The sequence below is a fragment of the Colias eurytheme genome, chromosome 24 (genome assembly GCF_061535395.1).
Source record: "Colias eurytheme isolate Ceu_HAF_F1 chromosome 24, ilColEury1 Martin Lab GWU primary, whole genome shotgun sequence".
Classification (NCBI taxonomy): Eukaryota; Metazoa; Arthropoda; class Insecta; order Lepidoptera; family Pieridae; genus Colias; species Colias eurytheme.
In genome coordinates this window covers 6,408,044-6,435,738 of record NC_143003.1, presented here as the reverse complement: position 1 = coordinate 6,435,738, position 27,695 = coordinate 6,408,044, and the positions used below count along the sequence as shown (strand labels likewise).

The 27,695-nt window shown below is 34.4% G+C and overlaps 2 protein-coding genes across 10 annotated transcripts; both read left to right on the top strand.

Annotated features, from left to right (window-relative positions):
* The first annotated feature begins 113 nt into the window (after positions 1 to 113).
* On the top strand, positions 114 to 27,457 carry Pur-alpha (Purine-rich binding protein-alpha). 7 transcript variants are annotated; one of them, XM_090115747.1, is made up of 11 exons: positions 114 to 334; positions 4,636 to 4,694; positions 11,466 to 11,513; positions 18,106 to 18,218; positions 21,506 to 21,670; positions 22,389 to 22,567; positions 23,537 to 23,563; positions 24,624 to 24,747; positions 25,644 to 25,769; positions 26,357 to 26,407; positions 26,787 to 27,457. In XM_090115747.1, exons 2-11 carry the CDS (start codon positions 4,652 to 4,654, stop codon positions 26,820 to 26,822), a joined length of 912 nt encoding a protein of 303 aa, XP_089971873.1. In that variant the 5' UTR covers positions 114 to 334; positions 4,636 to 4,651; the 3' UTR covers positions 26,823 to 27,457. The 7 variants fall into 7 exon arrangements, with proteins under 7 accessions (XP_089971873.1, XP_089971874.1, XP_089971876.1 ...); XM_090115748.1 differs by having other exon boundaries at positions 118 to 334; positions 24,624 to 24,729; XM_090115750.1 differs by lacking the exon at positions 23,537 to 23,563 and having other exon boundaries at positions 121 to 334.
* LOC149898016 (uncharacterized) lies at positions 1,966 to 4,355 on the top strand. 3 transcript variants are annotated; one of them, XM_090115754.1, is made up of 6 exons: positions 1,966 to 2,328; positions 2,509 to 2,601; positions 2,938 to 3,003; positions 3,206 to 3,274; positions 3,622 to 3,696; positions 3,830 to 4,355. In XM_090115754.1, the coding sequence occupies exons 1-6, from the start codon at positions 2,235 to 2,237 to the stop codon at positions 3,964 to 3,966; spliced, it is 534 nt and encodes a 177-aa protein (XP_089971880.1). In that variant the 5' UTR covers positions 1,966 to 2,234; the 3' UTR covers positions 3,967 to 4,355. The 3 variants fall into 3 exon arrangements, with proteins under 3 accessions (XP_089971880.1, XP_089971882.1, XP_089971881.1); XM_090115756.1 differs by lacking the exon at positions 2,509 to 2,601; XM_090115755.1 differs by lacking the exon at positions 3,622 to 3,696.
* Positions 27,458 to 27,695: the final 238 nt, after the last annotated feature.

The following is a 27,695-nucleotide window of genomic DNA, read 5'->3' as shown; positions in this document are numbered from 1 at the left end:
TTTAATCAAGATGTTATCTACAATCTGTGGTGTGTTGATAATTGCTCTTGTCAGCTGTTGTAACTTGACAAGATGTCATTTTAATAAATTTAGTTACAATTACATTTAGCTCATTCTTTTATCCTAAAACATATAACTAAACGTTACTTCATAGAGTATTTTATGTATTTGAAAGTGTAAATAGTGTTATTCAAGTACTATAGTTAAAAAATTTGGTTCAGTTGTCTAAAAGTGGAACCATAAAGTAGTTAAGTTTGATGGCTGTGAAACCATAGACAATTTGACTTGTCAGTTGTCCGAGAAGTTCAGAAAGATCGGTGGATTGCCTGTAGAACAGGGCCCTGACAGCCTAGTTTCAAAATGGCTAGTTGTGGCGCTGCATTACTTCCTGTACTTTTTTTTTTGTTTCTACTTGTTTCCGGCCTGTGTTGCCATATATACAGATTTATCTGTATCTATACAGATTTTAAGACCACTATACAGATTACAGATTTGGCTTTACTTTTATACAGATTTTAGGTAAAGGACACTAACTATGATAAAATAATTGATAAGCAAAGTAAATTTTATACATTTGTTAAAACCTTTTTTGGATAAGGACACTACTATGATAAAATAATCCATTATCTAAGTATATTATTTTTATACAGTTGTTTAAATCCGGCAACATTCATGGCGTACATCGGGGATTTCCCTCGGAACAAAGGCATGACGACAGTATCCATAAATGTTCGAATTAGTGTTTTTAAGGGAAAATGTATAATATATACATTAAAAATAGTGACTTAGAAATATTAAAAACATTAAGATTAATGAGATTATCAATAAAATAAAACATTGAAATTCTGCAGTCGGCCATCTTGACTGAAACACGCGTGACGTCACGTCTACGTAAACAACTCACAACAACTTCGCGGCAGGTGTATTTTGTTGTTAAGAATATGCTGAGAATACGCATTTTTATTTATATTCTATTTTTTCACGTATGCTTTATCGACTCAGAACAGAAATATAATTGCGAATTCACGAATATGTGGTTCGGGTTTCTCTGCGTCAAATTTATACAATCATTTCATATTATTTTCTCACTTTGTATTATTTTTATGTAGATTCACATTGCAATACTGCACACCACTTATAAACTTTTAAATTAGATTCTATAACACTTTATAATTAAATATTTGTTTAATTTTACTTCGCTATGCATACAGATAATTACGTATTTACGTAAGAGTGACGTCACGCCTACGCCATGACACCTGAGAGCTGTTTTAGCACAGTTAATAAATATTTTTTGAAAAATGGCTTTTATCTTCGTTAAATTTAAGTATATTAGCGAAATATAGGGTTTTTCTTGTTTAATAAACGTATACACACATTATGGAAGAGGTTTTGAAAATCTTTCGTCATGCCTAATTCTTCTGGGGATTTCCCGAAACATGTATTTTGTTAACGAATGAATGTATTTGTTTCTTTTTAATGTTTGCAAATCAATCATTCGTTCATTACGAATTACGATGATTACGAGTCGACTACGTTTTCTGATTACATGAAAGGATTTTTTCATCTATTAATTTAATTAAAACAAAAACCAGGAACCATTTAGGCACCGAAACGATGGAGGGGCTAATTTTGACAAAACAATTATTGAATAACGAGCCATGTTTTAAGCTCAATGTTCACAAGAAATTGATTAATAAAATGAATAAAAGTATGTATTTTTTTAATCAATAAAGTTTTAAGTACAATTCAATGTTTTCTTTAACAAACATACCATTCAGATTTTAAACAGCTTACGGTTTGATTTCATACAGATTTTATACAGATTTTTAGACTACTATATCCAGATTTATCGATTTGGCATGTGGCAACACTGTTTCCGGCTACGGCGCCATTTTGAGAAGCCATGCCATGTTATGACAATTGACATTTATTTGAATGAAACGACCATTGTGTCTTTTTAATTATTTTTTTCTCGATTTTCACAATATAATAGACTAGTGTTCTACTGTAAAGAAGTGCTAAATTTGCTATGGGACTATTAAAGTGCTGTGTCGGTGGTGGCACCGCAACCAATGCGACGAATCGGCTTTTTTGTTTTCCGCAGAATGATTATTTGAGGAACCTGTGGATGTCCTTTCTGGTGCCCACTAATTCCTCCCTCATCGGATTGTCGAAAGATCAACTTCGACACAAACGCGTTTGTGAGAAACACTTCGATAGATATCAGTTCGATGAAGAAGGCAAGAGGCTTAGGCATTCATACCCATGCCTATTTACGGATGACGAAATACGCGCACGGCGTGCCCCTGTCTTCCAGTGAAACTGGTGAGTGGTGAGTTCTACCTGGAGCTATAAAATATAACATGATTAAAAATTATGTAAATAGCTGATATTTGGTAAGACAGGTTTCATGGCTCCAAACAAATACTTTGACATACTTTACATTCTTTCTATTTGTGTTTGAATTATATTTTTAAATGTTACATATGTATTTACTTGTTACAGTACAAAATGCTCTGAGTGATCACAATTATCACAAAATGGAATCAGATGAGAATGAAAATATTACAGATAATATGTTGGTCATTGGAAGGGCAGGTATGTATTATGCACTCAAATTTTTATTTAAGCTATCCTATAATATGGTATTATATTTAACATAAATTATAATATAGTAATCAGGATAGAATTTTATAAGTTACGAGCTGTGCTCCACGGTTTCACCCGCGTGGCTCCGCTCCTTTTGGTCTTAGCATGGTGATATATAGCCTATATCTTCCTCGATGAATGGGCTATCTAACACCGAAAGAATTTTTCAAATTGGACCAGTAGTTCCTGAGATTAGCGTGTTCAAACAAACAAACAAACTCTTTAGCTTTATAATATTAGTATAATAATATATAGTATAGATTTATATAAGTTCTTTGGTTTTAGGTGATGATTATCATGAACATCCATCATGCATTCCAGCTATTCCAGTTGTTACGAAAAGACCTACAGGTATGTGATTTATGATAGTTTATAGGTTGATAAATCCATGTTTGTAAATTTTAGTAAGTTTTTTATTCATGTTCTCAGATTTTACTTTAAAGCTGTTTTTAAGAGAATTCCATTAGCTGTTATTAGATTCAAAGTTTCATATGTATGTAATGTTTGTAGGTACTTTATATTTAAAAGTAATTGTTTTGTTACCGATTTACAGATATGGCAGACCAAACTTCATGTTCCTTAAGCAAAGAAATAGAATTTCATACTCTTTGTGAAGATGCAGGTTAGTATTTGGTTTTATTTACTGGTTAACTTTGATTTTATTAGTGCAGATTGCAAGAGACATGGGATTTAGAAAAAGGTTTTTTTTTAAGGTTGACAGATGCTAAAAAATGTGGTGTTCATAAATTATATACTAACACATGTAGGATCACACAATATGTATAGTGTGCACTTGCACTATCTTTAAGTTTGTGGTTACTTAGATATGTTTATTGTATGTGACTTATCAATCTCACAGTTAAACTGCCATTGTTTAAATCTGGGGCTTACAACATTTGAATAGGAACTGTGGAATTGTCTTTGTATGGATGGGCTCACTACAAATACTAAAATAACTTTTATTTTCAGGAAATATATTAACTGAACCCACAGTAGAAGAAAAAACTACTCATGAAAATAAGAGTATCATACAAAAGCGTAAAGGTAATTTATTATTAGTAATATAATGTACATTACAAGTGCTTTTCACATCTCTTTCAGTGATAAAATTATTATTATTAACCACACCACCACAATGAATCATCAAAATAAATTGTAACATAAATTTTGTTTTCAGATTTTATGAAAAAAAATTGCCCAAAGAAAAGAAAATTTATGAAGCAAATAACCAAAATAACTGCTGATAGTTTGGGTAAAACAACCACACAAAATCTTAAACAGGCTGCTGCCTATGGAAATAATGAAGTATTGTAACTAAATTACTATTTAAAAAAATAGTAATTTAGTTTATCCAAGTTCCAAACTTCTAGTGTTGTACAGGGAAGCAAGTTGTATAATACATAATTATTTAAACGATAACTGTATCCAAAACAAAATTGGGGCAAATATAAGAGAAAAAATTCAAGATTTGGAGTTTTCCTGGTTAGGGTGTCAGAAAACACACAATATGTGTTTAAAAAAAATGTTTTTAACATATATTGCTAGGGTTCATGTCCATAACTGGAGCAATATTATAAATAAAATTTTAAATAGAGGAGAGATATGTGCAAAAAATGGCAGGAATCCATAGAATTGCTTTAATGAAATATAAAACAAATAAATTAAGAAAAAGAGCATTAAATAAATAAACATTGAAAACGAAATCTGTTTTATTTTTAATACCTATTCGCAATAATAACGCTTGGAGCTTACTTAATATCTAGTACTTAATCTGTGCTAGTACGTAGTATTTTTATCGATACAATGGGCACCTCACTAAAGTATCGATAGTCAGATATAGATATCGAACTGGTAGGCAACACTACTTATTACTGTCAAAATTGATAAGGCTACAGCAGCGCCACAACTGGCCAACTGAAACTATGGAAAACATCACTGTCGCATCTGTTACGTAGTAACTAATACTTAATCTGTGCTGTAGAATTCGGTGTGGATTGAGATGTCGGATATCGGCAGCGGTGACGAAGGAATTTCTAGTCAGAGTACGTATTTATTTACAGTGGCATAGCGTCCAAGATACGTGAAATTTCGCGCCGTGTAACTCGTCGTTCGCGTACGAAATTTTCGCCTGTCGAAACATTGAAAAGTAAATATTTCATTGTTCCTGTTTCAAAATGGCGAATTGGTATCAGTAATAAGTCGGGCGTTGAGGCCACAACGGGTTTCTTGTGCGGGATAGCGGCCCGGCGGCGGGCGACGGCACGACGGCCCGCCCGGCTGTCCGTTAGCGCCGGCGGAGGTTGACGACCTATCGATTTTTTTGTCTGCGACCTCTCGGCGGGCGGGCCGTGTCTGGTGTCGGCGAGGGTGGCAGCAGGACCGCGGCCGCCAGCGCCGCATCGCTCCGCGGCGGCATCGCCCGCTGTCCCGGCATCATGGCAGGTCAGTGCCGCCCTCCCTGCGGACCTTCTATTGTCACCTACTGACCCCGCTCGTACCTCTTTGTCCCGATTCCTAGGTAATACAGTGCTTATTCAAATTTGCATAGCTAAGATAACCTTTGTGTGTGTTTCCTTTGTTCTCAAACCCAGTGTACAGTGAAGTGATTGGAACAGACAGAGATTAGTGCTGTATTGTGCAATAGTGAAAGTGTTCTTCTGCATTTCCTGGTGCTAAATTGTTTGATCAATGGTGTGTGAATTGATGGATCAGCTGTTACTAAGGGGACAACTGTGTGCAATCTGGAGGACCATCAGTTTCTCTGTTTCACATTGTTATGATGCTTGGATGTACTAAAATCTGATACTGGAAAGTGGATGCTAGATTTCTATCTCATCTATGGTATGTAAGTGACAGAATAGTGTTTTCTACAAGAAGCATCAATTTCGTAAGTATTTACTTTGCTATAAGTTCAATTTAGAGAGTAAAACAACTCCCAAAATATTTCACAGCTTTTGCTTCCAGTATGCACTTACTCCTAAGGCTTAATTTGTCAATGTAGATCGAAAATACAATAAAATCTGAGATTTGAACTGCAATTCTTTTTCATTGATATTCAAAAACAATAAAGGGAAAGAAGATTACCAAAAAGTCTGTAGAATGCTTTGCTCTACTAGCAATGAGAGACAATTTGTTATAATACTACAATTATGTACAATATATATACATTACCTACCCATACAATGAACATTTATCATCAGTTCAGTAGATGATTTCTTTTATTATCTCATATAATTTTTGTATATTTTAAATTCCATCGTACATTTCATTTTTCTATTCATTATTTGTTGGATATCCTTAATTATCATAATAAATCACAAAAACTTGAATAAGATAGATGTTCAACGGGAAATTTATCACACAGCATTATAGTTAATCAATCATTAATTGCTAATGTCATACCCAGTATCAGATATTTGCTTCTACACAAATGAAAAGTTACAGAAACTCACGCATAAAGTCAAAGCATTGAAATTATATGTGTGTGTAAAATTCCAATTGGATTCTTTTAGTAAAGCAGCTGTCTCAATATTTGCAAGTTATTCTTTTTTATGTAAGTTGAAATTGGTTACAAAGTCTTTTTTTATAAATGAAGAATATTTTGTGGGTGGAAATTATAATTGTATTTTTTCTAGGATCAGGTGAATGAAGTTGAAAATAGTTGTAAAATTAAGAATGTACTGCTTATTTATTATGTTTATACATAAGCACTACTGTTTAGTTCAGAAAGTGTCATTACTTAATTCACCCTGCCTGTTCTTTAACCAAATTTTTGTGTGCAAGCATAAGAAATAGATAACTAATCAGAGTTCCAATACATATTGTTTATGATCAGCTATTTGTTTTTATAATCAAATTGAAACTTCATAGATAGATTCGCTATCTACGGTATTCTGATTGATACCAATTGAGCAAGTGATAAATTACCAATTCTCTACTTCATTTCATACTAGTGACTTGTTTTATTCTTTCACGAAAAGGAAGATTTAACATGATTCTCGTATCTCGGTGTAGACGCCAAGTGAAATATTTATTTATTAATATTCAGGAAACAAACAATACAATAACAGTATATAATGTCAGTAGATAATGATACTTCAGCATTGCATCATAATCTGCCAAAATGTTTTTGATAGGTACTCAAACCTGAAATAGTGTTGTTTTGAGATGAGAGAAATATAATAATATTTTACATCAGAGTTCTTTAATGTTTTGCTAGCACATTTGATCATGTAAAACGATAATGGCTAGGTTTTCTTCTACAAAAGCTATGTATGCTTTGGCTGCATTATTGATTAAAGTGCACTAACTGTTTGATTACTGGAGGTATAGAACAAGCCAATAAATATGATGTTATCCCAGAGCGGATGAAGTCGGGGTGGTTCGCTAGTGTTTTTATACAATAAGAGAACTTTCTTTCATAAATTTACAGCCAGCTTAAATACGATTTTTCAATTGACCAACAATTTGTAGAATGTTGTATGATTGTTTCAAAGCTGTCTGTTATTTAAAAAAAGTTTGAACCGTAGAAGTAAAAAGTAAAGTAAAGTTAAGAATGTTTTTGGCATTGTAACGTTGTGTAAAGTCTTGTCCTTTCATTGTGTCACATTATGCTAGCGTGGTTGAGAAATGAGGAAAAATGTACAAAAATCTATTTTTGAAGCTGGTTGTATTTATATTGTTTTCAAATACCAGTTTCATTGATGTTGAATACATAATACGGATTACAAAACTCAAACGAATTACATATTTTTTATTTATGAATTGCAATTTACTTAATATTTGCAATACAAAACATATTAGTTAAAATAATGTTATATCCAATAGAAATTTAATTAGTAATTTGACTGTAAAACCTGGGATGTTTTTATTGAATGAAATATTAAACGCCCGCTTTGTCTAAAACCTAATAAATTATATACTAAAACCTTCCTCTTGAATCACTCTATTACAAAAAACCGCATCAAAATCCGTTGCGTAGGTTTAAGCAAACATAGGGACCGAAAAAGTGACTTTGTTTTATACTATGAAGTGAAGTGAAGAAACACTTCATAATTTAAATACTTTTTTCATTAAAATAATTAATTTTGAAGAGCATTTGTTCTTCAGTAGAAGAATTATGTTAAAATCATAGTCCAATTTGATTTTATTGTAATACATTTGTGATTTGGTTTCTCTTAATAATGATTATGGTTGTCTTTTTTTACTTATGTAATTCAATTAGTATTATCTCTTGTTGAAAAATATAGCTATAATGCATGTAATTTCATTGTATTGTGCAGATTAATAAGTAAATAAGATATTTTTGGAAGTTGTTCATATCAACTTCCAAAAGAAATGTCATAGATTCATATTTTATATGAGAACATAGGATTTTAAAATGGTATAAGCATTAGCTTATTAGGATGGGTATCAACCCATGCTTGGTGCAAATACAGTTTGATACCTGAGATAGGACATAGGATAGGTTTTAATGTTTTATCCATGAAATTTGTTGGGACCCAACAGCCAATTTTTAATAAATTTATATAGCCAATTTTTAGTTCAATTGAATTGAAAGTTTCGAAGCCCAGCACTAATGGTTACTTGTCTTTTTTTAATTAATTCACACTGAAGTAAAAAGACAATAGGTGTAAATGTGTCAAACATACTGTTAACTTAATATTGTATTGGCTTAGCAGATTCACAGAATGGCATTTAGCAATGAAAAAGAACAGGTTGTAAATGTAACATTATTAGCATTTCCATTTTTAGCATTCTCGTTTATTATATTACCCAATAAACTATTATTCGTGTAGTGCGAAAAAAAACTATAATGAATTCACTTTCACAATCGTTAGGCGATATAAGCAAACCATCTGAAACACGGCACATAAAGGTTTTAAATTATGTAACTTATTTCGAAAGAAATTCGCCAAATTTGCCAATTTATATACTTAGCTATTTTCGTCTTTTCGTCTACACGTTGCGTCATTTTTTGGCGGTCATTTTAAAGAGCGTTTTCATTGGTTTTTAAAAATGCAGCTCTTTTTAAAACATAAAATTCCATGTAGATAGGTATTTATTTTGGTTTACCATGTGAGTAAGAATAAGAGTACTATAGGTATAGGTAAACTGATTTAATTCTAAATCTCCAACTCTTTATATTTTGTAAATACCAAAACATGTTTAAATAATAAATATAATTATTTTGTCTACTAAATTATTAAGCAACCATTAATTCAATCTTAGTATATAAAAGACATAAGGCGCGATAACATAACAATTTATGCAAATTAAAAAAAAAACAGGTCTAATGTATGGTATATATTTAGTTCATTTACATTTAAAACATGGGAAAGCAGAGCCGTCACAACACAATTTTATAGCCATAAAACGTTTTCCGTTTTAGTCTCGCACGGTTGCGTTGAATGAAATCGGTCCCTTATTAGTCGCGGAACGAAGTTTGCGATTTCTCAAGAAAAAATTATGGGTTTCACTTTTTTGTACGTCTGGGCCGCGTCTGTGCGGACCAGCCAATGACCAGCCTTGAACCACTTATATAGCGATGCTAAGTAACGTTCGACCCAACTTATTAGATCTATACGACGCGAATGTTAAATAGATATCCGTTTTGCGTATGCTTGCTTTAGTTCATGTATTTAATAGTATTATAATTTGGATTGTGCAGGTGTTTGTTTTTGAGGCCACCTTGAATAGATGACGATTAGGCTCTAGTTTTTAATAGCATTTATTTAATAAGTAACATCATTTCAAAATTGCGATAATGGTGCTAGTTTTTGCGCTACTCTAGATAACAAAGAGCCACGCCCATTCGCCAATTAATATTAAAATTTTAGCAATGCTATTGTGACGTCAGGCTATATAATTATATTGATCCTGTATGAATTGAGAATAACTTTTAACGTAATTACTTTTGCTGACTTTATTAACGAGTCACTAATAATTCAGGCATTATAAAAGTAAATTTAATAAAAAAATGGTATGTATAGACTATATTCATCAATGGTAATAAAATATAGTAGGCAAATTGAATTCGTGAATATGTAACCGCTTAAATATGTATGATTTAGCAGCAGGTGCGAGCAATTTACTTCAATATAACGATAGTCGTAAAATTTTTGCTAAAATAAAGTTTTCAGCGTCAGACTTCACGCTAACCTAGAATATAGGAAGTCTTAAAATAGACACATTTTTCGTAAACTAGGTGAGCGTGATGCCATCAAAGATTTTAGCGTTGGTAACACTATCATAAAAAAATAATAGGTCGAGATAAATTGCTATGAGGTCGTCGTATCTCTGTTTTGGCAGAAGCTGGCTTTATCTTTGCATAACTAACGATAGCACTCGACTTTGCGTAGCTATTGGATGAAGAACGTGTGAGGCTTTGTAAAGTTAGGTCATATCGATAACCTAATATGTAATGTTAATTTCATTTTTAGGGTTCCGTAGCCAAAATGGCAAAAACGGAACCCTTATAGTTTCGTCATGTCCGTCTGTCCGTCTGTCCGTCTGTCCGTCTGTCACAGCCGATTTACTCGGAAACTATAAGTACTACAGTGATGAAATTTGATGGGAATATGTGTTGTATGAACCGCTACAAAAATATGACACTAAATAGTAAAAAAAAGAATTGGGGGTGGGGCCCCCCATACATGTAACTGAGGGATGAAATTTTTTTTTTCGATGTACATACCCGTGTGGGGTATCAATGGAAAGGTCTTTTAAAATGATATAAAGTTTTCTAAAAAACATTTTTCTTAAAGTGAACGGTTTTTGAGATATCAGCTCTCAAAGTCGTAAAAAGTATGTCCCCCCCCCTCTATTTTTATAACTACGGGGTATAAAATTCTAAAAAAAATAGAGGTGATGCATGCTAATTAACTCTTTCAACGATTTTTGGTTTGATCAAAGTATCTCTTATAGTTTTTGAGATAGGTTGATTTAACTGTAATTTATTATATTTGCTGCTACGGAACCCTTTGTGCGCGAGCCCGACTCGCACTTGGCCGGTTTTTAATTCAGTATACTCCTTGTATTCGCTGTTATTCCATAAACAAGACATAAACTTAAACGTGTGGGTAATTTTGAAATGCCTTGTTTTTTGGGATAAGTAAAAGCCTTGACATAATGGTCTAATAATTGTTTTAATTATAATTAATAATGAAATAATTAATATACATAATTAAGTTTGAAAGGTTGGTTAATTGCACAATATTTGCGTGTATCGTTTGAAAATTTTAATGAGTTTCATTTCATACACGACATTAAGGGTATTTTAAATTCCAATTCGCCTTTAGGAAATGTGTTTTTATTAATTCACTGTAAGAAAGTCTTTAAATAATATGTACCGTGTAATTTATACTATCATTAAATATTTAAATTCAAGCACGTTTGTTTTTTTTTTCTTTGAATTCCTAATGTATATTCTTATGTTAATTTCGATTTATTTTTACGGTCTAACGATCGGTTATTTAAATTGGAAATGTTATTCAGTATGTTATTATTTTATGTGTTTTATGTTATCTTGTCTATCTATTTTGGTTATACTTATATACTTACTGTAAATTTTATGTTTGTTGAATTTTGTTAATTTATGATTTTTTTTTATTTGTACACGTGTAAGTACACGTCCAATGGGAGTGCATGTCTGTTATAGAATGGCGTGCGAGTTGTTCAATGTACCCTCAAATGTAATTAAAATGATGAAAAAATGTACATAATATTACGACTTGTTTTATTGAAGAAATTCCAATTATGATTTATTTTTATTGTTTGTTGAATTATTTATTAATGGTTATTTGTTTTTACAGAATATCATGGTCAAGGCATGGATGCAGGCGGGAATAACTTTGACTCCGGTAAGAAAATGCCTTGTTTATCTATTATAGATTTTAATATACCGATTCCTGTTTTTATTATATAAGATAAAAGTTGTTAATTAACCCTTTATGGGTACCATTTATGGTAAAACGGAATTTTTAAAATGAAATGAAATGAATTTGTTCGCAAGAAAAGTGGTAATAGGTACATTGGTTTTACGCAAACGTGTAAAACATGATCGGCAATTCGCCAGTCACAGCTGGCATGCAAATCTAATATCTAATATATATTATAAAGGCGAAAGTTTGTAAGGATGTATGGATGTTTGTTACTCTTTCGCGTAAAAACTACTGAACCGATTACAATGAAATTTAGCACACATGTAGAGGGTAACTTGGATTAACACATAGGATAGTTTTTATCCCGGAAATCCCACGGGAACGGGAACTATGCGGGTTTTCGGTGCAAACGCGGGCGAAGCCGCGGGCGGAAATCTAGTATTTATGTATTGCAATACATTTACATTATAGTTAAATAATAATAACTTGATATACCTAAGTATCCGATTTATATGTATATCATTAAAAATAGTATTTTGGATTTTGATTTGGAATTTTGTGTCAGCATCATATCTTTCTTTCTATAAGCCCATATATGTACCTACCACCTACGTGCCCACTGCTGTTCAGGCCATAATCTATAAATTTGTGTCAATCATCAATTATTACTATTCTTGTAAAATCCTTTATACATTCCGTTGAATATTTCTTCATATTATAATACACTAGCTGCTCCGCGCGGTTTCACCCCCGTGGCTCCACTCCTGTTGGTCGTAGCGTGATGATATAGTATAGCCTATAACCTTCCTCGATAAATGGGCTATCTAACACCGAAAGAATTTTTCAAATCGGACCAGTAGTTCCCGAGATTAGCGCGTTCAAACAAACAAACAAACTCTTCAGCTTTATAATATTAGTATACTTAGATAATTTTTGAAGGAAATCTCGCGAGATTGAGTCCTAAAAATGAAATCGTCTATTCGTCTTTGATCACAGTACGTCCGTTATCAAGTTTAGCATAAAAATTATATATAAAATTCTCCTTCTCGGAATCTAATCATCCCGCATTCTGTAATACCGGTTATTTTTATTTAATATGTACATTCGCTGCGAGCTGTATCTCATATCCTGCCGGCGAATATACTCAAGAAATGGGTCGAGTAATTTCCTAATACATTATGGGGACATATGTCCCCCGCGGTCTTCGTGTGTCACTTGACGACAATGTTCGGCGTCGCCGGCCGTTTACACGTGGCGTCTTGTCCCAAATCTGTTGTCTGCCGGGTGTTGTGCTCACCCTATAGAGTATAGACTATAGACAGACGTATAATATGTATAGCTATATTCAGAATAGGATCAAGTAACTGTGGATTTACGCCCGATCATAATCAAACATAATCCGAAAGTTACCACAATAGTTTGATTTAGCAATCTATTTTCTAAGAAAAGCTTGTCAATAACCAATTGTTGTATTGGCATGCAGACGAGACATCGATCGAAAAATATACAATGAAGATTAACGCTAATCTTAGATAGGATATACATTATTAATTTCGGTCGTTAAAAGGCCTGCGGTCGTGTCTTTGGTAAGGTAAACTGCTAAAATAGAGATGTTTAATTCATCATCAAGGAAAAAGACTAAAAGGGAGGATAAGTTTACCCAACTGTAATACGTTTTCGGGTTGTCAAAACAACGTTTTACCCTTATCAGTCAATGTTTGTACGGTGGCTGTTTTAGCATCAGAATAACTTGAAGAATTAAAATGTAAAGAATAAGGGATGGTAAAGTTTTGCCATAAAATGTACACTGCCATGTCTAGTAATAATAGTATGGTATTCAAAACTGACAATATCGTATGTTTTGTCGTTCCCTTATAATAAAATATGTTCAACATCCTAACAAGCCCTCAAGGAATACCTTCAAGCGGTATAAGGTATTGAAAAACAAAAAACATCTCGATTTCGGTCCATAGATGTTTGTCCTTGTTGGAGACTCCACCGCACCGCTGGCTAACTCGTATAGCCACAAGGTATTATGTTGTGGTTTTACTTGCCGTGATTGTGTTATCCTCGAGTATAACTTGTCGTGTACATCTGAATTATTTTCATAAGGCCCTTTGACCTTAGACCGTATTACTGGCGGTTCGAAAGTTCTGCTCGTAGGTACAGTGTTGTAGTTGTATAACTTGCTAACTATGTGGATTCGTGAAATGGATGTTTTATTTTTGATTTGGGAAATAAGTCAAAACAGTTGAGCGAAAGAAAGCGTAAAAGTTATCTGTATATAATTTGCGACATTATTACAATGTTTTTATTTATTTTAAGGATATTGCGAAATCAGAATGTCTTTTGTGTTGTAGAGCCTCATCTTTTTAAAAGGTTATAGGTTATATTTAAACACAGTGATGAGTGAATGTATGGTTCTTACGAACGAAGTTGTTTGCGAAGGGTAGAAAGAAGCTCTAGAATAAAGAGAACAAAAAGAGGGATTTTTTTTGTAAATTTTGCATTATTGTATTGAAAAAATACGAATTATTTTTAATAACGAAAAATATACATTTGATTTTATAAAATACAAAATTCAATCCATTTCGATAAATCGCAATAAAACATTCATGGAACACATTAAGGTTTTTCAAATCGTTTTTACACTAGTAAAAAAATGTTATTTTTGGATACGAAGAAAGATTATTTCTCGGTATGTACGGTATGGTACACGTAATGTGTTTCAATGCCCTCATAACCTATATAAATCATTTGCGTATTTTACAACAGATTTAATTTGCGCTAATTTAGAAACTTGTACATTTTTATTAGAAAACACGGTTTCTATTTCCGTGTTAAACTTTTAAGGCACTTTTTTGACCTGTCCTTAACAATTTTGGGTACGGTTCTCATATTATAATTTACTAGCGGTCCGCCCCGGCTTCGCCCGTGGTACCTACATGTTTTATAGCCTATGTTGCTCAGTGAAGATGCAACTTTCTAATGGTGAAAGAATTTTTGAAATCGGTCCAGTAGTTTATGCGTGAAAACCATACATGTACATACATACATAATTAAAAACCTTTCCTCTTTATAATATTAGTATAGATTGTTACGGGTTCTGAATAAATGGATTATAAATTCTTTTCTAGGGCCCGTTTATATACGAATATCGGACTTTTTGTTTATAATGCCTTCTACTACAAACTTGAAAAATATTTTGTTGCGTATTATTTCCAATTATCTATATTTTCTCGTGTATTTTAAGTTTTGCATAATTCTGCGCCAATTTGAGTGTCAGTAATGATAGTTGGACAAAATTCAGACCAACGTTAGAAATTATCTCTCTTGACGATCTCTTCAGCTGGTCTATTCGACATTTTACTGCGCGTTCACACTAAACGGATTACGAATGGCGATATGTTTGTGCTGGCCCAATTTAATTACCGTTAGGCAGTGTTTAGACCATTTTTTGGCCCTATATTTTACAGTTTACACTAATCTTTAATGAACGATGACCATAGTTGATTCCTCTTTTGCTTCAAGATCCTAACAGAGCGGACTTAGGACTAGTTTTAATTTTTCTCTTATTCTCCTTTTTTAGGGTTCCGTACCTCAAAAGGAAAAAACGGAACCCTTATAGGATCACTTTGTTGTCCGTCTGTCCGTCCGTCCGTCCGTCCGTCTGTCAAGACCCTTTTTCTCAGGAACGCGTGGAGGTATGAAGCTGAAATTTATATCAATTACTCAGGTCTACTGTCCCTTGAAGCTGTGAAAAAATCAAACTTCTAAGCCAACGCAATCAAAAGATACAGCCGTTTATGCCGCAAATTTTCGACACTTGCAAGGGAATCAAAACCTACAGGGTGCTTCCCGTGAACTCAGAATCTTGAAATTTGGTACGAAGCAACGTCTTATAGCATAGATAAAGGAAAAATTACGAAAACCATAAATTTTTAGTTACATCACATACGGAACCCTCGGTGCGCGAGTCCTACTCGCACTTGGCCGGTTTTTTGTGTTTAACCTGTTGCTGGGCAATTCTTAGAGCGTATACGCACTATGCGGGTAGCCGCATTGCGGGTAGCCGTCCGGCTGACCGCAAGCACAATTATGTACGTAATATTCATTTCTATGCGCACTGCGATGCGGCTACCACAACCGCACAGTGCGCATAGAAATGAATATTACGTACATAATTGTGCTTACGGTCAGCCGGACGGCTACCCGCAATGCGGCTACCCGCATAGTGCGTATACGCTCTTACACCAAGCATTATTATCTGTCCCTTGCATTTATGAAATCTACATAAGAAGCAACAAGTAAATAGGTTAGATACATTTATTCTTCCTCCTTCCTTCCTTTCTTCTAAATCTTTATCCGTATCAAACATCTCTCCCGACCACAGGACCGCGTCGAGAAATTACAAAACAACATCCAATAATGATATCGTTGTAACTGTCTATCACGGCTTTCATTAGAAATTTCTGCGTGTTTCTAAACGGATTACGGCTAGTAACACTGTGTAAATCTTTTTTACAAATTATTCAATAGCGTGGCGCTTGGTTCCCTCGTATTATCATTTATCCCTCCTTTGAACATAATAGATAGCGTGAGCCACGAGGCGTCGGGAAATTAAGATTGCTCCCGCGGTAGTATGATTTGCAAACAAATAATTTTAATGCGAGAAATTTTCGTTTGAGATTTTGGTACTTCAAGTTTAGTTTTGGGTACAGTTAGCAACGGTAGTCTTAGAATGCTATGAAAATTTCGTTGTTATTTACCAAATAAATATCTTGATAGACATGCAGGATAGATACACATCCATACTTAATATTATAAATGCGAAAGTAACTCTGTCTGTCTGTCTGTTACTCAATCACGCCTAAACTACTGAACCAATTTGCATGAAATTTGGTATGGAGATATTTTGATACCCGAGAAAGGACATAGGCTACCTTTTATTGCGAAATATGTACCACGGGCGAAGCCGGGGCGGACCACTAGTAGATAATAAATTCAAGTTAAGTTTCTAGTAAAGCACACATGCTTATGTTGTTACTGAAGCGATTTTTTAAAACCTTAAATACGAGCAGACGCATGATGGTTGTTTACGTAAAAGACAATTAACGACTTAGAAGTAGGTACGGCTGTAGAAAAGACAAGAGGATCTCCGGTCTAGTAGGCAACAATGTGTGAAAAAAACCGGCCAAGTGCGAGTAGGACTCGCGCACCGAGGGTTCCGTATGTGATGTAACTAAAAATTTATGGTTTTCGTAATTTTTCCTTTATCTATGCTATAAGACGTTGCTTCGTACCAAATTTCAAGATTCTGAGTTCACGGGAAGCACCCTGTAGGTTTTGATTCCCTTGCAAGTGTCGAAAATTTGCGGCATAAACGGCTGTATCTTTTGATTGCGTTGGCTTAGAAGTTTGATTTTTTCACAGCTTCAAGGGACAGTAGACCTGAGTAATTGATATAAATTTCAGCTTCATACCTCCACGCGTTCCTGAGAAAAAGGGTCTTGACAGACGGACGGACGGACGGACGGACAGACGGACAACAAAGTGATCCTATAAGGGTTCCGTTTTTTCCTTTTGAGGTACGGAACCCTAAAAAACACGAAGGGTGATTTAAAGAGCAATTTTTCCTGTCCAATTGAATCATCAACGGAGCTATTCCTCTACAAAAAAGTACCGCCAGCATAATAATGTGTCGTTACGTGGTGGTTGCGCAAATGTATTCTAATGTGGAATAGGTACGTTGTACGCTGTACAGCACCGGGGCAATCGAGTGTGACGCGGTAATCGATCGCGATTTCTAATTACGTCATAATGAAATCATTATTACTTATTGGCTGTTTCGACATCCGTATTTGTTCTTTGTCTGAGCAGTTTTGGGAATGGCATATTGGATATTTGGTAATAATGTTCGTGGTAGACGTAGTTGTTTGAGCGACTAGATATTAACATCACCAGACCTCTACCGAATGAATTTCATGATAAATCAATAATTAAGTACCCTATTTACTTCGAGAAATTTGAATTTGATCTTGAATTTACAGTGAATGTGTCTGCTTTTATCCAGAAAATTGTATGACATTACATAAACGAGACACTAACACACCTGCAGTATTTTGGTATAATGTTTGGCAATACAATTTTATCTATAGGTATTATTGCCTACCTATATTTCGCTTGGTATAATTTAAACTATCGCTCTACGAACTTTCAATCAACGTTTAAATATAAAGCTACCCTGTTATTAAATAATCACAATTCAGTCTAGCCTCATTAATGGTAGGCCCAGTGGCATTTTATCTATCCCTTAGGCATATGTATGCGTACTTTTATATATTAGACTAGCTGGTTAGTCCGCGGATTCACTCGCGTAACATATGTGTTAATACTGATTACATATAATAAATTAATCTATCTGTGTTCCTAATTTCATACAGATCCGATCAGATGAGTTTGCGTGAAAGAGTAAAAACATATATCCGAACATTCCTATAAAAATTTGCGTTTATAATATAAGTAGGTATCAGGAGACATTTAGATCTAACAAGAACATAAATGTTTCCAGGTCAACAGCAGCAGGAGCAGGAGTTGGCGACGAAAATGCTGCAGATACAGTCCAAAAGGTTCTACCTGGATGTCAAACAGAATAGACGCGGCCGGTTTATAAAAGTTGCCGAGGTAAATACAGCTTTAACTTTTAGTACATAAAGTTTATATTCAATTGTAGCAAATGAGTGGTGGACAAACTTCCTATTTTAGGGTTTAATGTGTTGATAGATTAGATTGTAGCTAAGTAGACATTGTTGGAAAGGTTTTGGTATGGTAGGGTACAGAAAGTAAGCTATACTAGCTTTGACAGAACATGTAGAGGAAGCTATTCCGAGAAGATTGATATGGCCTCTGTGTAAAGACTTCCAGGATGGTCAATATAATCATGAATTGTTACCATTAATAAGTGGTTTATTAACGAGACTTGGTTTAGGATACATAAGGAAAATTATAGGATAGTGGCTTTATTAAAATTTTATTAGAGTAGTAAATTCTGAATACCCTCTTCAAAGTTTTATCGATACGAAAACAAAACTTAAATATGGACAAATTAAATAACGTTCATATTTGTAGGATATTTATTTTTAGACTCTTCCGTGTAGGTTTCTGCAAACGTACGTAATAGCAAGTCATTCTATTTAGTAACAAGGGGTTTTCATTAGTCATATAATAATAATAATATCTAGAAATGCATGTATAATAAATACGATTTATTTATAAACGAGACTATTCTCAACTAGCTGTTCCCCGCGGTTTCACCCGCATTGCTCCGCTCCTGTTGGTCCTAGCGTGATAATATATAGCTTATATGTATAATTATAGCCTTTCTAGATAAATGGGCTATCTAACAATGTAAGAATTTTTCAAATCGGACCAGTAGTTCCTGAGAATAGCGCGTTCAAACAAACAAATGCTTCAGCTTTATAATATTAGTATAGATTAATCGATATCCTAAAAGCAGCGAAGAGAAATAATATTGAAAATTTAATACGGCGTGGGTATATTTCACTGAAATCTACCTTTACCTGTAGGAGTACTATGAAGTAATATTAATGCAGATAAAAATTTAGTTTCCTGCGAACCTCCTACGCTATTGTGTGGGGTGCACACGATGTTATTGATTTTACAGCCTTTTAGTGCTTTTATTTCAGGATGCTGCATTTAGTTAGGATGTACGTTATTGGAAAATGAAATATTGGGGAAAATTCTGAGTTTCATAATGGACTTTGTTTCTTGTTGCCACATTCAGCTAATAAAAAGTTTATTCTTTGTTTATTAAGTACGTGATATTATTCCTCGATACTATTATCTCAGTTATAGAAAAAATATTTACAAAATTTAAACTTCTTAGGGCCGATGCTTGGGTAAAACTTATTCGTCGAATAATGTATAAAACTACCATTTTAAAAACGTATTCTAATTGCCCGTATTTGACAGTTTACGTGACATTTTAACATATCGTGTAATACTTTATTGGACGGATAAGTTTTATCCAAGCATTGAAAAATCGGCCCTTAATTAAATTCATGTGTTATACAAAATTAAGATCACTTTGATATCGATCCACAACCGCTAAAGATTAAACCATTAAGCTTGTTGCTCCGATTTATACACATTCGGATGTATCCAAAAAGACAAAATTCATTACATTGAACTTTTTAGATTCGAGAACTCGTCTCACTCACCTATTTTATCTTCATCAGGCAACCGCACGAGGCACGGGCCAAAGTTTCCTGCTTTTTGTTTGACTTGACTCGTGTATTTTAGGTATTAATAAATGGGGTAAAGCCCTTTGTAATGTATACGTATTGGTTGCTTGGGCTTATGTTTAAATGTGGTGTTATTATATCGATATATAGCAGAAGACTCGCGTATCTTCGATGAGTGTGTGTGTGTGTGTGTAAAATATAAAATACTAAACTAAACTAGATTTCCGCCCGCGGCTTCGCAGGCGTTTTCAAAGGAAAACACGTAGAGTTCTCGTTCCCGTGGGATTTCCGGAATAAAACCTATCCTATGTGTTAATCCAAGTTACCCTCTTTATGTGTGCAAAATTTCATTGTAATCGGTTCAGTAGTATTTGCGTGAAAGAGTAAAAAACACACACACATCCTCCGCATTTATAATATTATAGGACATACCATCCTAGTACCATGTACCAAGTCCGAATAAAGTGAATTAAAATCAGTTCTCGAAATTGCGAATTGCAGGTAGTTTCAGAAATGAGGATTACTCAGAATTTGTAGCAACGAGAGGTATTGAATTGGTTTTCATGCGAATTCCTGTAATTCTATGAAATACGGTTATATGCAAATCCATTTTATTCTCATTCTATCAATTTATTTTATTACAATTTTCTAATTTGTAAAAAAATAAATAAAGGGATGGTTGTAAATCATCGCAACCTGATTGTTGATATTATTTTCTGTTATGCTGCTATGTATAAAAATAATAAATAGTTGAAGATAATATGGTTTAATTTCGAATACAACGTTATTTATAATAACTTATACTCAAAATTCAATAATTAATTTTCGAATTTCAATTTCAATAATAACGTGGAATAACTTCGAATTGACGCAACGATAAGGATTTTGATGCATTTTAGATAGATAGATCTTGAGATATTACTCATTGTAGAATCATTTAAGATAATATCCAGTATCTACCTAGTTACATAATCGATAAAAGTCGATTAGATTAAATATTTAAAAAACATTGACATTTGAAAAATGTGGTTTCAAATAAATCTTTATTTGTGTAGGTGTAGGTGTAGGTTAATAGCTCTTTCGTATAATGGATATTTATGTGTTGATGCAAATTGTCATCATGTTTAATTGAAAATAAGATTTTTCGTTCTATAGCTACTAATACACAAATAAATTTAAAGGACTTTCCCTCTTACAAACATACAAATATTCCTCTTACAAAGATGCAAAATGCCTAAATGGCCATGTGAAGGTAATATTAAAAATTTGAAATAGAAAAATAATTTTAAAATAACACAATAATCCTCTTACATACTTATCGGATGATTAAAATTGATCGACTTGCCTTTATATTCACAAACACGATAATTATGTGGCTACGTTAGATGGTTTTAAAGATGCCAATTTTATAAGTTGGAATTTGTATTCTTACATTCCTCATTATATTTGCAGATATAATCCTTTAGATTTTCACAATTTTGGGTATTTTAGAACATAATAAAAATATATGGCCCTTTAGTTTTTAAGAATCTTCTTTCTAAAATTTGAAGCATGATATGCTATAAAGCAATGTCTTTTTTAAATCTACTATTTTGAAAAAAAGTCTCCAAAACCGAAAATTTTACCACGAATTGCTCTATTGAAACGTGTAAGAAAAACAATCAAACAACTACACGTTCGCATTTATTATCAAGGATTTATTCACAGATCGGCGCGGACGGGCGGCGCAGTCAAATCTTCCTCGCCATGTCGACAGCTGCAGAGTTCCGCGACCACCTGTCTCGCTTCAGCGACTACTACTCGTCGCTCGGCCCGCCCAACACGGACAACGTGCCAGATGACGGCAAGCTCAAATCTGAAATGATGCTGAAGGTGAGACCATGATTTAGGGCTTAACAGGTCTTTTTTTTTCGTTTTGGTTGGTAAGAATCCGATTTAATCCATGGCCCCTTCCCCGGAGGCCGTGGGTATCTATGCAAGATTCCCCCTCCTAAAAAAAGGTCTATTAATGTTGATTAGGTATCGTTTTAGTGAAGTGTGGGGCAGATGCAATATTCTACATGCGTCGCACTGATCTTCTTTAGGGACTAGTAGGTGATTATTTCTGCTTCTGTGTGCTGCCAGTTTTTTTTCGTCTCCACAGGGAATCGAATCCAGGACCACTTGGTTTCTGCGGTCACTTCGGTCACGCGTTAGCCACTGTATCAAGGAGGCGGTCTTATTCTTGTCTTATTAGGTATCGTTGCATTGGTATTATTCAATTAAAAGTTGAAATGAAGCAAGTTTTCTTCATGTTACAAACAGATTTTTACGTTCCGATATAATTTGCTTTGCTTTTATGACTCGAAGGACCATTAGTATGAAAAAATGTTCGGAGAGATAACGGAAAGATATTTTCACTAAAACTCATTGGTATAATTAAATTGTAGGTTGAATGTAATGAAGTTTTTCTCATTCCGTTCGCGATCCGACTCGAAGGACCATTTCTATAATATGAAAATATTAAAAAAATACTTATAAACGGTAAAACATTGGCAGAACATATGATTTTTCTTCGAAAATACGCTCATTAACTTTATTACGTCGGCAGGACAACAGACGGTACTACCTGGACCTGAAAGAGAACTCGCGCGGGCGGTTCCTGCGCGTGTCTCAAACGATCACACGTGGGGGCCCACGCAGTCAGATCGCGTTGCCCGCGCAGGGCATGATCGAGTTCCGTGATGCACTCACTGACCTGCTGGATGACTTCGGCACGGATGACGGCGGGTGAGTGGCTGAAGTGCGGCTAGTGCGTGGTATATATACGCTAGCGTGGGTAGAGCTAGCGCACGATATATACACGTGCGAGTACGTTTCACAGACGATGTGACGTCCACACGCGGCGCCGTGCGAGTACGTTTCACAGACGATGTGACGTCCACACGCGGCGCCATATACACACGTGCAGTTTCCTGTACGTCTAACAGACGATCACACTACCATACGCGCCAGCCTGTGTTCGTCTTGTACACGATCACGCGTACACACGTGGCAGCCTGTGTACGTCTTGCAGACGATCACAGTACAACACGCGTCTTACAGACGATCATCCGCGGACCAGACGAATTGCGAATACACCAAATGCAATTACCATACACATTCAGGCTTGTACTAACACAGTAAGATAGAGAAAGCCTGTGCTAATATACACAACATGTAGTGACTAACATATTTCGCTATACATTCGCTTAACAATTTATATTTCAGATTATTTTGTACAGGACGGGCCAGAATAAAGTTTAAATCTATACAAAAATACTGATAGTGCTTAAAGAGTTTATTCAACGAGTAACTTATGATCACAAAACGCTTTTTACAGCGAACGCGCCATGCTCTCTCGTGAACTAACTGATGCTGACTTGATGGCCTGTGCTTTATGATATACTAGCTTCCGCCCACGACTTTGTACGTGCATCCCCGTTTTTCCCCGTTCCCGCAAGAATTTCGGGAAATCCTTTTTTAGCGAATGCCTACGTCCTAACATCTACTTGCATGCCAAATTTCAGCCCGATACGTCCTGTGGTTTGGGCTGTGCGTTGATAGATCACTATATCAGTCACCTTTGAGTTTTATATAAATAGATTTGCCAAGGAAATATGTTCTTTATTCTCGCCCACCCTGTATTTACTAAAAATTTTATCCATTTCCATTTAGCACTGAAATAGTAGCAAACATTCGTTTCTGCCTTTGTTACAGTCGAGTTGTATGGGATGCAGCCAAATTGTAAGTAGATGCCAGAACTAACTAAATAGAATGTTATATATGTAAACAGTGCGTACAAACAAGCTTTTCATGTATTAATTATATGTTAAAGTGTTTACCCAAATGAGGGTAGTTGAAGACCCTTTAAGCAAATGTTTGGTCAGAATTCGACCAATCATCGTTTAAAATTGTTGCGTCACTAACCAATCGCGTTCCGTTTGTAAATGTCGCGTCTCTGATTGGCTGATTGAATGTATTATTGCAAAACATACGTCTTAAACTGCACGCACTGTTTTTGATCGTATCAGTAATCATTAGTCGCAACGTCCTATAAAACTTAATATTATTTATTATTCATATGTGTGTTATTGCGAATTTGTATGTAGTTATAAATTGTTGTCGGTGTTTTGTGGTCCAGCTGGCTTAGACAAATGGCACTAACAATAGAGATGCATAATGCATGGGGTTGGTATAAGCTTACGATTAGGTTAGGTATTATTAACCAGGGGTTAATGCAATTTAATCTATTTATAAAAATGTCAGAGAAGTACATAAAACCGTAGGCAAGTGATACTTTTGACGAATTAATTATAATTCGTATTGCTGCGTAAGTTAACCAATAAATAATTTGGTGAGGAGAGGTGAGTCGGGAGTTCGATAACAATCCAGATGCAAGAAATAAATTAATTTTATAATTTTACTGAACATGTTGATAACATTATCACTGCTCGATACTGTGAGGGAAACATCATGTCTCGCAAAATTTCGAGGACATGCGACATCTGCCCGCACTTGGCCAGCGTGCTGAATTATGGCCTGTACCCTCATAGGAGGTTCGTGTTCCTAGTGGGAACATAATGATACAAAAATATTCATGTGCCAGCACAATAAATTGTTTGTCTTATTTGTACTTGTCTCTGTGGTGCTCAATAAAGAATTTTAAATTCGATTTGAATAAAGTGTAAATAAATAAAAAACGATGATTGCTAAGTGTTAAATGTTTGTTATTTAATGGATAATTGCCATTTGTCTAGGCCATCGGGAACGTTGAATTATTATTAAATTATTGGAAATTTATCAGATATAAAGGCGAGCTGCCCGAGGGAAGGCACCTGCGCGTCGACAACAAGAATTTCTACTTCGACATCGGGCAGAACAACCGCGGCATCTACATGAAAGTCAGCGAGGTTGTACCATCGTTGCAAGTAATTGTGACGCTGTGCTCATGGCTTTTCTCATTTCTATTATACATAAGTAGTTGTAAATCGCGATTTTTTTTTGTAAAAATGGTTGTAAAACTACATTTTAATAAATAGATTTTAATCGCAGTTTCACTAAGTATAGAAAAGTGTCTATAAGTATAAGTGAGAGATCTATAAAGTTGCAAGTTTCATTCGGTTCATAAAATACTTTCTGGAGTTGAAGATTTACAAATAACATAATAATAAGTACGTTCTCACAGGCTAACTATATTAAATTATTTTAATAATATCATTTTAGTATAATAAGAAGTGCAGATTGTAATTTATATGATTCAAATTTCATCTAGATCGGTTTTACTTCTCTACTGCGAAAGGAGATGGTTAAAAAATATTCTGGATATATGCCATGCAATTTTCATCGAATATCAATAATTTGTGTCAAACGTTTTTCGCTGTACATATTTGCGACTAACACTGTAAGAACTTGAACACGTGCTTTATGATGTTTTACTATACATACGCTAGTCAGAATTATATCATCACTATAGTTTTTGCTAGATTCCTTGTAAATAATGTTTATAGAAGCTGATAACTAATATTCTAACCAAAATCTTTTATTGCATATGATTCTCTACAATCTAAAAGGTTTCTCTTTTATTTTTTCGTTTAAAATAACACTACTAGTTGAAAGTGAATTGTGAAATGTGCCGTTGGATTTGATATTTATTTTTTGAGCATTCAAATGCTTTATAAATCTACCCTTTTTGTCTTATTTAAAATGTATATAAAATATAAATGGTGGGGTTGTCACTCGGACATTATAAATTTCAACTTTTACGAACTAAGTTATTATACAATGAAAATTAATACAAATGTAATAAATAAACAAATATTTGCAGGTGAAAAGCAACTTCCGCACGGCGATAACGGTACCCGAGAAGTGTTGGAGCCGATTCCGCGACATAATGGCAGACTACTGTGATAAGATGAACCGCGCGCAGCTCTCGCCGCAAGACACGCACCAGGTGGGGCAAGGGGCATGGGCCAGTGGGCAAGGGGCATGGGGCAAGGGACTTGGGGCATGGGGCAAGGGACTTGGGGCATGGGGCAAGGGACTTGGGGCAAAGGTCATGGGCCATGAGGCAAAGGTCAATGGGCATGGGGCAAATGGACATGGGGCAAGGAGAAATGGTCTATTTATTGATTTACAACCGCCCGCGTAGTCCAAGAAATTCATATCGAAATGAGATGTCTTGTCTACCCGTAGCGAAGTGAAAGAGAGACATAAAACACACTTACGCAATTATAATATTAGAAAGAAAGAAGGAGAATAGAGATAAGACTCGAATATCCATTAAAAGGTCGCTTAAAAAAGTTTGAGTGGGGTTATATAAAACATTCATTGAAATGAACACCTTATTTCGTGGCGTGACGTTAAAAAACTCTGCCTAATATATTTACAGGCGGAGTTTGGTTTCGGACATTAAAATTGTATAGTTGTATATGAAAATAAAATCGTATTTTCGTATTTACAACAATTACTTAAGAACTTTAAGAATATGTACAAGTCCCTTTTTTATTTGTCTTTTAAATACTGTTGTATGTATTGCAGGGCGGCAGCGGATCAGGCAGGGCGGGCAGTGCACAGCCCGGCCGTGAAATGGTTAGTATTTTAAAAGTAATTTTAAATTTAGGTAATCTTTTAATAATTTATTTAACGTGCACCACAGAAAAATTGTGAATATTGATTTTAATTACAAACGAAATGCATATTTCCTATAAACTCTTTTTAATTTCATGTTCTCTCGTAATGTACTCGAAACATTTATTTTTTAATTTTGACTTCTTATAGAAGCCCTTAAGAATCATAATAATATAAATTTATATCTTAATAATAATTAGAAGTATTGTGTCCTTCCAGTATGAAATATACTTCCTCCAAAAAAGACCCGAAGAAAATCGATATTTGTTGTTTTCAAAACATTTTTATTATTTTTTTTAACCACACATACACTATACCAATTATATATTAAAATTTGCAGGACACATTCGGCGGCAGCAGCGCTAGTCGGATTTGATGCGAGCACATCGGCTACTTTCGGCTTTAATCGCCCCACAATGTACATACATCTGTACCCACTCCCTTAGTCTTAAGATAATGTGATAAAACATTTGAGCTTTATTACATTTTTGTTTCACACGATTAAAAATAATAAATTAGTTACACTTACGTTTTCGCGTCGCGCGGCGTCGAATACGATAAGTGTGGATATTGCGTTTTATCGATTTTTTTTTGGTAAATAAATAAATAGTTTATTGTGTTCGCTTTTGCCGCTGACTGTACTTTCGGTTGTGTAATTGGCCAATGAATTGGTATGCGGTTTCTTGTAGTTATTTTTTGATGAATACAAGAAAATGCTGGCCAATAATAGATGTTATAAAATTATCCCTGTTCAGTTGGAATTATTTGGATTGGATAGTTATTATTTTCCCAAAAATGATTCCAACAACTTATAATTTCTATAGATTTTGATTATGAATGTCAGATATCTTAAAGTAACAAAATTCCTTTGTCAGCCTTTTCTATAATATTTGTAATTCAAAATTAACATAAAATGCAATATCTACACCCGAATCGAATATATTATATTTGGAAAATAACTCGTTGCAATGTATAAAAGCTATATAAAACAGAAGAGTCGGTTTATTTTGAGAGAAAAAAACGCAATTAATTTCCGTTTAATTAAGTTTAACCGCAACGAGTGTGATTGTGACCCGGTTTTAAAACGGTCAATAATCAGAGTCGTGACGAAATTTTGCGCCGCATAAAAAGCTAAGCTTATTTTGAACGATCGTTTAAAACGATTACCCTTTATGGAATGATAATTCCGCGTAAGTCAATTTTAAGTTACGCCAGGCGACGCTTGTGAAAAAATTTAAACGGTATAGAA

Excerpts from the sequence above, each read along its gene's own strand:
- LOC149898016 (XM_090115754.1), top strand. The coding sequence starts at position 2,235 with ATGAAGAAGGCAAGAGGCTTAGGCATTCATACCCATGCCTATTTACGG. Across the intron at positions 2,329-2,508 it reads CCTGTCTTCCAGTGAAACTG|TACAAAATGCTCTGAGTGAT; the intron begins GTGAGTGGTGAG and ends TACTTGTTACAG. Across the intron at positions 2,602-2,937 it reads GTTGGTCATTGGAAGGGCAG|GTGATGATTATCATGAACAT; the intron begins GTATGTATTATG and ends CTTTGGTTTTAG.
- Pur-alpha (XM_090115747.1), top strand. The coding sequence starts at position 4,652 with ATGTCGGATATCGGCAGCGGTGACGAAGGAATTTCTAGTCAGA. Across the intron at positions 18,219-21,505 it reads GGTTTATAAAAGTTGCCGAG|ATCGGCGCGGACGGGCGGCG; the intron begins GTAAATACAGCT and ends ATTTATTCACAG. Across the intron at positions 24,748-25,643 it reads AGGTTGTACCATCGTTGCAA|GTGAAAAGCAACTTCCGCAC; the intron begins GTAATTGTGACG and ends AAATATTTGCAG.